Source organism: Zeus faber, assembly GCF_960531495.2.
Source record: "Zeus faber genome assembly, chromosome: 21".
Taxonomy (NCBI): domain Eukaryota; kingdom Metazoa; phylum Chordata; class Actinopteri; order Zeiformes; family Zeidae; genus Zeus; species Zeus faber.
Genome location: NC_137208.1, coordinates 6,497,853 through 6,509,056, shown reverse-complemented (window position 1 = coordinate 6,509,056; position 11,204 = coordinate 6,497,853). Strand labels below are relative to the sequence as shown.

At 50.7% G+C, this 11,204-nt stretch overlaps 1 protein-coding gene across 1 annotated transcript; it reads right to left on the bottom strand.

The window, feature by feature from the left end:
• Positions 1 to 648: 648 nt before the first annotated feature.
• On the bottom strand, positions 649 to 9,465 carry net1 (neuroepithelial cell transforming 1). Its single transcript, XM_080022197.1, has 9 exons — positions 9,164 to 9,465; positions 5,609 to 5,716; positions 5,183 to 5,347; positions 4,380 to 4,442; positions 3,902 to 4,075; positions 3,086 to 3,343; positions 2,745 to 2,915; positions 1,779 to 1,965; positions 649 to 1,556 (listed from the first exon to the last, which is right to left on the bottom strand). Exons 1-9 carry the CDS (start codon positions 9,254 to 9,256, stop codon positions 1,006 to 1,008), a joined length of 1,770 nt encoding a protein of 589 aa, XP_079878323.1. The 5' UTR covers positions 9,257 to 9,465; the 3' UTR covers positions 649 to 1,005.
• Between the last annotated feature and the right edge of the window lie 1,739 nt (positions 9,466 to 11,204).

Sequence of the window (11,204 nt, the reverse complement as noted above, 5' to 3'; positions counted from 1 at the left end):
GCGTGTTCATTCTGCTGCTCCCGGGGGCGGAAAGCGGGCGGCGGCGTCGACAACTGCAGCTCCACGCAAAAGATGCAACATTGAAAAAGTGACGGATCGGTGTCGTTTTCTTTTTCGCGTTTTTTTTTTTTGTTTTTTTTTTAAACCAACATGGCTCAGTTCAAAAGTTGTCGGAATTCGTTTCACGCCGAATGAAACGTCGTCCCCTCTCGTCTTCATAAATTTGTATTTATATATTTTTTTAAATCGCTATTTTTTTCGCAGTGTAGTCGCAGAGTCACACATCCACGTTTGCATGTTAATTAAACTAATGCCTCTGACTGCAGTGGATGCAGGAAAAACAAAAATATTAATTGTCCAGGTTTTAAAAATCGGTTTTGTCTTTTTTCAAAAGGAATGTACAAAAATAAGACTTATCCACCAGGAAAAAATGTATAATCAGACTTAATAGTAATTTGTGTCGTTAGGTTATTTTTTTTCCTCACCTCCCCCGCAAAATAACTTCAGCTACGACCTACAAACAGTGCTGCTTTAAAAAAATCAAATATGTAACCAAAAAAAAAGAGCTACAGTAAAATAAAAATATAATATTTAAAAAAAAAAGGTAAAAATTGAATTACACCCCCCCCCCACGCACCTCCCCCGTCCACAAAAAGATTAATCAAAATAAATGTTTAAATAACAGAAAACAACAGTAAACAGAATTTGATGCACGAGCTCCGTGTCGTGGACAAACAGCCGACGTGATGCTTCCCTTCGAGTCTCTTCACAATACTGCATCCACAGAGGTAAATAGCTGCCGAAATACTGCCGTACGAGTACACACATAAATACGGGACGCAAATAAAAAAAAGTCTGGAAAGGTCCTCTCTCTCCTCCTGCGCCGTCCCTCCTTATTCATTTTTATGTATTACCGTTTGAAAACATATAATGACATTTTTCTTTTAAGGATTTAAAAAGGCAAAATGTCCGCCTGAGGGGGAGCCTGTTCCCGTTCCTCCCGCTTTACACCATCGTCTCTTTTCTCTTCCCCAGCGAACAGAGAGACCTCTTGTCCTTTTTGGGTTTGTGCGACGTTGGGGGGGAGGACAGCGGGGGCGTGGACCCCGAGGAGGACGAAGAGCGGGACGGGGACGGGGACGAGGACGGGGACGGGGACGAGCACGAGGACGAGGACGAAGAGGCGACGCTGGGCGCGGGGCTGCCGGCGCCGCTGCCGACGCTCACACTGTCGGGGTCGCCGCGGCAGGGCGAGCAGGGGGCGGAGCGGGACGTGGCCCGCGGCCGGTCGTTCTCGTCCGTCTCCTCCATGCGGACGATGGCGGAGGCGGAGGACGGGCGGCGCTTGACGCGGGCGTCGCCGCCAGGGGCCACGGGGGCGGGGGCGGGGGCGGGGGCCGGGGAGGGGGAGGGCGCGGCGGTCGGCGGCCGGTGGACAGAGATGGCGGCGCGGAGGCAGTTGAGCCACTGCTGCTTGTGGAAGACGTCGTTGACCTGCAGCGTGTGCGACTGGCCCTGGCCCGGGTCCTGGAAACGCACCCGGAAGATGTTCTTCGCTGGAGGGGGAGGAAAAGAAAGGGTTTGAATTTAAAAATAAAACAATAAATGTGACGTTCAACCGGCAGTTCCATCTTCCGTTGTGGAACCCGGGACTGAATCTTTGACATTTCGTTAAACTGTGCCATTGAAATGTCTTTCAATGTTGAATGGGCTTGGCAAAAGAAACAAATAAAATAAATAAATAAAATACATTTGATCAACTGGTTTCGGGCGCTCACCTTTGTCGCTGTTGCTGAAGGCGCCCCGGAAGGAGCCGCCCATGCGCACGTCCCCGTCCTGCAGGTCCTCCAGCACCAGGTCCTGCACCGGGATGGGCTGCCGGTAGACCTGGAAGCCCTGGCGCTCGTTGCGGGTGACGGGCCGCGTCAGCACCAGCAGCTCGGTGAACAGGAAGACGTGCAGCTTCTGGAGGAGGGAGGAGGAGGAGGCGGGTCAGAACCGCCACATCTCATCACATACTCCTGCCCAAGGGGCCGCGAAGGACTTGCAGAGGGGGGCTGGAGCTTTATTTTTACACATATTAAATTTTTTTTTATTCTATTATATAAGCTATATTATATAAATATGTTATATGTTACATTTCCTAAATATTTTTTTTTGTTTAATTTCTTGCATTTTTTACATTTATATAAACAGTATATATATATATATACACACACACACACACACACACACAGTATATAGATTCAAATTAAAAAAACATATTTTTATGTAATTTTAATATATATATATATTATATAGAGGAAGGGATCTCTTGTCTGTATGTCCTTCGATTATATCGACAACAGTTCATCCAATCTACTTCAGACATGTTGGGTGTATCGCCGGGGACCCGAGGATGTGCAGTGACGAATTTGGGACAATCTGGACCCGTGACACGTGCAATGTTAATAAACTTTCAATGACCAGCGACCAGCGAGCCGGCGTGGGGGCGTGGGGGCGGGGCTTCAGGGCTCCGTGACTGAGTCACAATAAGTCACAGCTTCCCCCCCTGACTTTCGCTGGCAGTTTCGACTTCCATTGTGGAACACTGGACTGAGCCAATGACATTTTGTGGTGTCACTGTGCCATTCCAACGTCTTAGAATATCTTAACATTCTGAACGGGCATGTACTCGTTTATATTAAGAAGAAACGAAAGATATGAAATAAAACCACTGAAGGTCCATATTTGAAGTGCCGTACCGTGCCGCTCTTGTTGCGCAGCTCCCCGTGGCAGAGCAGGCTCTTGCACTGGTCGATGCGCGGGTCGCGCTGCCGCTCGTCCAGGTACTCCAGCTTGTCGATGTAGTAGAGGCACTCCGACTCGCCCTTCTTGGTGTTGATGTCGGACAGCACGCCCTGGATGATGGTGATCTGGGAGCCGCAAAAAAACAAAAAAACAAACAAAAACACCATGAGCCGCGGGTCTTGATACCACGCAAACATTTCTAAACGTCAATACTTGGAGGAAGTGGCGTGGCGCCCTTTTCTCAGCTTAGATCGAGTCGCAAACAAACGGAAACATTGAATTTCGGCGCCCTCACCGCTCGCTCCAGGCCGGCGGCGTCCGGGTGCTCGGGCGCCGTGTGCTTCAGCACCTCGCGCAGCAGCAGCGGGTACTTGACCAGACGCGAGCGCGGGATGTCCAGGAAGCTCCACAGGTCCAGCTTGCGGCTGAAGGGCGACTCCAGGCAGCGCTGCAGGAAGTCCTGCACGCGCGGGTCCTGCTTCTTCTGGTCCAGCAGCGCCTTGGCCGCCAGCTGGTTGCTGCAGTAGTCCCTGTAGGCGTTGAGCCGGGGCAGCTGCACGGAAGAAGGACGGCGACAGTAATATTAATTCATCACGCAATGTTTTACCAAACGCAAAAAGTGTTTAACGTTCAATAAAATGGGGAAAAGGTAAAATGAACGGAATACAACAATTGTATATGAAGTGGATAAAGGACGATAGTCAAGGATTTACATTTTTTACCTTTTTTTTTAAGAATTTTAAATATTTAAATGAGCACCTTTCATACATTAAATGCAGCTCAAAGTGCTTCACTGTTACGACGACTACATAAATGAGGACATGAAGGACAAAAAAAATTTAAAAAATCAGAATTCTGAACAATTAAAAGCCCAAAAAAAAAGAGATGAAAAGAAATGAATTAATAAAATAAAGTTAAAAACTAAATTATTAATTAATTAATGTATATTTATATATTACATTAAGGTAGAAAATAAAGAATAAGAGTTACTGAAAAATTATATGCAAGGTTAAATAAATGTGTACTGTGAGAATTTACACCCTGGAACAGGATCTGGACCATATCCAGATCCAACCCAAAAATCTAGGGTGGGGGCGGGGGCAGGACGTACCCAGCCGACGACGATGCTCCCGATCTGGCCCACGGTGCCGTCGGGCCCCGTGGCCTTGGAGAGCTGCTCCAGCAGGTCCTCGTGCAGCGGGATGTAGGCGTCCAGGTTCCCGAAGATGTGGGTCAGCTCCTCCTCCGACATGATGGACAGCTTCAGCATGGGGTCGTGGTACGCCTGCATGGAGAGAGAGAGAAAAAGCCCAAGACATTAAAAAAAATTAAATAAAAATAATTTAAATAAAAGAATCACAATAAATCAAAAAGAACAAACTTCCACTCCGGAGGCTAAGAATAGCTCCGACAACGAGGGCTTTAAAAGGACGCGAGTCGGAAAAATCAAAACAAAACAGAGGCATCGTTTCTCTTTTTATAGTTGCTGGCCCGGGCCCCGGCGCCGTTTGATTTCATCTTGTTTGCGTTACGTGCAGCGCTCCCCCCCCCCCACCACCCCCACCCGAAAATGAAAAAAAAGCACGGACCTTGCGTGCGAGCTGGAGGTCTTCAATCAGGTCCTGTTCTCCACGAGAGAGCTCGAATATGGCCTGGGGGGGGGGGGGGGGTAATGAAAAGGAAAAAAAAAAAAAAAAAAAACAAGACATTAAAACAAAGTGAAACAGGATGTCATCACATTCTTACATTACCAAATGATTCAAACCCCCCCCCCCCACCCCTGGTGAGGCTGGTTGAACGGGGCGTCCTGCCAGGCAGCCAACACGGCTCACAAGCAGCCTGTCACGACCACCTCACTGTTGCTGCCCTTCTGGACGGGATTCTGGGTTTGAAGGACGAAAAGCGGATTTTCCCACAAAACCAAAAGACGGCCTCCGACGGTCGGTTCATATGTGCGTGCGCGTGTGTGTGTGTGTGTGTGTGTGTGTGTCTGGAAACTTGGAAACTGCAGTGGGCGTGGAGCGGAGCCCTGGACGGCTTTTTAGCGCCCATTTAGCGCAAACATCGCGCAGCCATGAGAAACCCGTCGTCGAGAAGAAGGTTCTGGCGGAGGAGTGTGTGTGTGTGTGTGTGTGTGTGTGTGTGTGTGTGTGTGTGTGTGTGTGTGTGTGTGTCTGGGGTGGGGGGGTTGAATTAGGGGGGAACGGAGCAGGAATTCCTGTCTGCGAGCCCTCTGGGTTTAATATTAAAAAACTCTCCAGCCAGACAAGCTCGACATTGCGGCGGCGGCGTCTGGACTTCTAACCCCGGGGCGCCTCTTCCCGTGACGCGCTTGGGTACCCTGGTCCCCCACCCACCTCCGCCCCCCGGGGAAAACCCTACGCCCTCTCACCTCCTGCCTCTTGATCTCCTTGGTGGAGAAGGTCCCCTTCTGGTGGACGTCGAGCGTCTCCGACCACAGCGTGCTGTTGCGGCGCTTGGGCGGCGTGGGGGCCGCCGCCTTGCTGCAGGGCTTCTGGGGCGCGCCCGGCGACTTGCCATCGCCCCGGAACGAGGCCTGTGGACACACAACCACCACCGCTCGCGTTAACCGGCAAATAAGACCACCGTCTCGGCTGAAATGTTTCATCTCAAGGGACGCCCCAGCTCTGGATCCAAGGGCTGCGCGGCGAACCGACGAGCCCCGCGGCTGTGAAATTGGGGGAAATGCACCTTTTTCGGCCTTTCCCCCGACAAACAACTGGGGCATCCCTTCAACCCGAGCGCGGAGCCGGCTCAGAAAAACACAAAAATAAAAGCCCCGGGCGGCGAAACTCACCTGGATGGTCTGGCCGAAACGCCGGACGGCCCCATTCTTCACCGGAGAGATGAGGTTGGCTAGCGACGTCACCCTGCCGAGCGGTCGGACGCGCTTGGTGCTGGGTTCCTGCAGGAGGAGAGCCACGGACGGGGACAGGAAGAAGGTGTTCATCATACACGTGATTAGAGACACCAAACACAACGGCGGCGGAGTTGAAATAACGCGACTCTACGCTTTTGGATGGTGGAATTTCCAATCGCTGCAGTATGAGGTCATAAGGACTGGACCAGAAGCCGCCAACCCACCCCCTCCCCCCAACCCCCTCCCTCCAGCCAACATGTGCTGCCTGGACAGACACATGTTGGTGTCTAGTCAGCGGAGGAAGAGGAATACCTCTCCCTCCCTCCCTCTCCCCCCAACAGCTGCTCTCTCCATCATGTGGAGGGTCCCAGGCCAGGGGCTTGTGGGCTCCCCGAGCACAAAGACCCTCTCTGATCGCGACTATCTGGCCCCGGGGAAGGCGGGGGGGTGGCTGGAGGCATGCCAGGAATGCCCTGCTCTCAGCTGCCCCCCTGTCTCACACACACACACACACACACACACACACACACACACACACACACACACACACACACACACACACACACACACACACACACTTCTTGATAGGAGCAGAACTCTCGGCTGGAGTGTTTCTGCTCCATCACTCAAGCAGCGGGGTGCGAGATAAATGGTTCATGATACTGTCGGCTCTCCGGCTTCCTCAAGCGAGAGAGAGAGAGAGAGAGAGAGAGAGAGACGGGGGTTTTTGTCCGACCCAAGGCGTCGCGTGGGGTTCGTGTCTTGGAGCTGCGAGTCTGGACAGGCCGCCCTCCCCGGCTTTGCGTGAGAGCAGCAGTACCGCACCTGGGCCAGGTGGGCCCCGGCAGCCCCACCCCCCACCACCTCCACCCGGCCCGGAGCAGAGGGAGAAAGGGGGGGGGGGGGTGCTTGGGATGCCGCCAACAGCAGCAGGAATCAAAGCGCTGCTGCACGTCTTGAGGTGGTGATTTCAGAAAGAGGAACGTGCATGACGACTCGAGACCTTTGTAATTAGGCCTTTTTTTTGAGAGAATGGGGGTGGGGTTAAAGAAAATTAAAAATAATAATGATTCTGCAGAGGGTAGCTCTTGTTTTTCCTCCTGACTCAGGGCGGAGGTGGGGTGGGGGGGGGGTTTCCTTGGCTCAGCGAAAACTGAAAATAACAGAGCGGCCGCTCAGCCCTCCAGGCTCCGCCAGCAGCTGTGCAACAGATCTGCACAGTCTGTCTGGCAGGCAGCGCCGGTAAAGAGGTCACAGAACCCGCAGCCGGGCTGGGGCGGGTTGGGCCGGAGCGGAGCGGGTCAGACGGTCTCTGTGGAACGCGCCAAAAGCCCCCCCCCCCCCCCCCCGCTTCACAGATAGAGCCGCCGCCGCCGGAACGGCTGAGGAGAGACCGCAACCGCCACCGCTCTGACGACAAAGCAGATGCGGCGAGGCCAGCCGCTGGAATCCAGAACCAACCCCCTCCCCCCTCCCCCCTAAAGAATTATGTAAAATGGTCGATTTATTTGCCTGGTTAACACAGTGCAGAGTGTCGCTATAACAAAGAGCGTCATGTGGGATGACTGACGGAGGGAGGAAGTGTATTGCTCCCAAGTGTGTGTGTGTGTGTGTGTGTGTGTGTGTGTGTGTGTGTGTGTGTGTGTGTCGGCGGGGGGGCTGGGTCATGAGTGGCGGGGGCGCTCCCAAAGTCAATATTGGAAACGCGTGTCACCCTTTGTGATTTTCCTGCCCTTTGGAGAGCAGCGCTCTGCGATAACAAAAGGCCGCACTGGTCCTGCGCTTTGCCCCCCCCCCCCCCCCCCCCAAAAAAAATCCCTATCTGCCGCTAGACAGAGACAGAGAGAGAGAGAGAGAGAGAGAGAGAGAGAGAGAGAGAGAGAGAGAGAGAGAGAGAGAGAGAGAGAGAGGGAGACAGAGAGAGCATTCTATTCCTGACAGTGTGACCAGAACTCCATGCCGTAAAAGTCGAGTCCGCTCCGCGCAGGAAACCGGGGTCGGATCCGGGGTTTGTGTGCGACTCACGTTTCCAGCGGCCCCCTTGCATTCTACACATGTGGCCTTCCTCAAACTCCTGACCCTGGATTACCAACTCATAAACTTCCAAGGGCTGGGAGTCTTTTTGTTTTTTTGTTTGGTCTGCGGAGGCTCCCAAAAAGTCCCCTCGAACCCAGCCCCACCCCCTCCACCCCCGCCCCTCCTCCCCCAGACGCTCTCTGTTCTCTTTGATGTGAAACCCCATGTGCGTGCAGCGAACTAATACCGCCGCTTTGCCCCTGTTCCGCCGTGCGCTCCCCCGATTACAGCACGGCTCCAGCTGACAGAGGATATTAAGAGTGTGGGTGGGGGTTTGGTTTCAGCGTACCACACTCAGACTTTCGGTCCATACCAACTCCACCCCAGTGTCCCCAGAACCGTAGATCGCGAGGAGGGGGCTTGCACGCCGACCCCTTTGGCTCAACGCTGCGGGCGGGAGCCGACGAGCCGAGCCTCCTGTGAAATGGGGGAAGCTGGAGTGGTTCCCTTTTACGCGAATCGATGCCCTTTCCACTTCTGCTTCGAACCCAGAGGTTTACCGGCAACCCAACTTCTGCTTCCGGAAAAGTCGCTTCTTTCCCGGGTGACAACCGCAAAACCCCCCAAAAAAAAGAAAAAAAAAAAAAAAAAGGAGAAGGGAGGAGGTTCAGAGATGGAAGGGAAACTCATGTCTACGTCTGGGTGAGAACCAGGAGGACGCCCCACCTGGTGCAGGTGCAGTTGCCCCCCCTCCTTAATCGTGCAGGAGAAGAACTCCGTCAGGAATGCCCCTGAAGGAGCACAACGCACCTGAAAAGTGCGTCCAGGCAGATTGCATCTGGGGGGTGGGGGGGTGGGGGTCTGGGGTCAATTAGCATCACTGTCAACCTGAGCTATTGTACTTGAAAGTTCCTGGTTTGACGGGAAATTCAGAGAGGGCTCAGTCGCTGTCTCCCAGGTGTGTGTGTGTGTGTGTGTGTGTGTGTGTGTGTGTGTTGGGGGGGGGGGGGGGTTTGTCCTGAAGGGACAGCTGTATCGTTTGCCGTTTACACCCACACCGAACCAGCACCCTGGCGGAGGCACCCAAGAGGCGCCGCCGTCACCCAGAGGCGCCGCCGTCACCCAGCCCTCTGTGATTTACGCCACGTCGGGTCAGATCACAGCAGGAGCAGAACTGACACGCACTGTTCTTCAAGCCTCAAGGAGGTACAAAGTCCAACACACACACACACACACACATACACACAAATACACACACATACACACACACACACACCCTGCGTGTCCAGGTGAGATAAGCAGGGCTAGGCATTGATTTACTCACAGCTGATTAAAAAAATAAAACAATGAGGTGACTTCACCTGAACGGCAGCTCTGGTTCAACCGATACCCACAAGACCGTGACAGAGACTCGCTCGGATTCTAAATCACCAAAATAAAAAAATAAACATAAAAAACGCAGATGCAGTTTCTCACCTCTGACTCTTTGCTGGCCTGGTTCTGGTAGTCTATCACTTGCAGAGTCCGTTTGATGGGCACCAAGCTACCCAGTTCATCGTAAGCCACCATAGCTTTCAGCAGAAACACAATATCCACTTAAATCCTGACGGGGGTCAGCTCGGAGTAATCCACATTAGAAAGACTATGATTTCTAAAAAAAAACAAAAAACTGAGAGTTTAAGAAAAAAACAAACCCACACCCTACTTAATATATACTGAAAACTTGTCCCTGTGTTTCCTAGTGTTTCTCCCCTGTAGGGACAGGGCTCTCTCACACACACGAGCACACTTTCTAAACTTTGGTCTGAGCCCCAGGGAGGGAGGGTGGTAATATATTGGGCAGTGGGCGGGGCTATGCGGAGGCCACGCCCACTATCCGCTCCGGTCCAAGGGTGGGCGTGGCTCAGAGAGCTCTGAGCCACGCCCACCCCCGCAGCGGACGACTCCATGTGACTAAACAGTAGTGAGAAGTGGGAGATGGGAAAAGTTTGTACTGTCAACATTTCTGCAGAATTTCACGCAGCAACAATACGGGCAAACTGGACCTTGTACAATACAAAAATGGCCTTTTTATAAAAATAGGGACAGGGAGACATGCTGAGCCTTAACGAGAGGTAGCGTGGAAAAAGTAAAAAATTAAAAAAAAATAAACGTTCCGATTGTTTCTTGTTGAGAAAAAGCCATGACCACTGTGTATACAAAGGTATTTTGTTTTTTTTCTTCTTCCCAAGTGGAGCCGCCACAAATATCTGGGCTTACGCCAATCATATTTCCATCCAAAATTAAAGGGAAATTTGAAGCCAATTTGAAAGATGTTGCTGCGAATAAAAGGTGAATTAGGAGTGTTTCCTTTCCTGCCTCAAAGTTTGGGTTGAAGCAATTTATATGCATATATGTATATAATCAATGTATATTTCTACATTTGCCATATTGACATTTTCTTCTTGTCTTTTTGTATGTAAGCTGTTGCTGACACTGCAATTTTCCCTTCGTGGATGAATAAATCATCTATCGATCGATCTATCTATTTTTCAAATGCCAATCGGTGAAACTCCAGTGTGTGTGCATGAACACAGCAGTCTTTCCACCGGTTGCTTTGTCTCCACTTTCCTGCAGTGAAACCAGCTTCCACTCGGCTTTCTATTAAAAGCTAAATATGCCAATCAACATGTGGGTGGTAGTCACACCCGAGCTCCAATGCCCCCCAATAAACAGGTTTCAGCCTAGACAGCCCTGTATACATAATACTATACCCCATGTGTGTGTGTGTGTGTCAGCACAGTATTGATATTCTAATTGATCAGCCTCCCCCCGTTCCAGCTGATAAGGGGTGACAACGAGCGTCCTTGTTATTTAAAGTGGACAACAGACAACGTGTGACTCTTTACACCCGGCCGCAGCAGAGAGCACGCCCGGCTTTGATTATTTCATTAATGAAGTGACGTATAATGCCCGAAGCGTAATGGCTTTATAGTTTTTTTTCTTTGAATGGCGAGGACACCAGAACGAGCCGCAGGGCGACTGATATTCAAATTGCTGTCATTTCATTTCAGCCGTAAATGATCTGAATGGTTTTTAAGTAAGTGTGGAGGTGATGATAATTCAACTTTTACTTGTGAACGGCTTTACTCGGGGCTGTCACAATTGTGAATTTCTAGTCGCCGATTCAACTGTCATCCAAGTAATGGCGGTTAAGAATTTTCGGTGTTATTTTTGTGTTGTGAACATTGGAACAGAAAAAGTATGCAACAGTTAATAAAGATAGACAGACAGATGACAGAACATTTGGCAAATAGACCAATCCCAATAAATACAATCTAGAAAACTAAAAATTAACCAGCACACAAAAAAAAACAACAGGAAAAATAATTTGGCAACCTAACCTAAAATAGTATAAAAAAAATAAAAATAAAAATAAAAAATAAAATATTTTTTTTTTTTGCAATCCACAGCTACATTATGTATTGTATAAATGCTATTAGAACATTATAATTACTACTTTTTGTTATATCTTCTA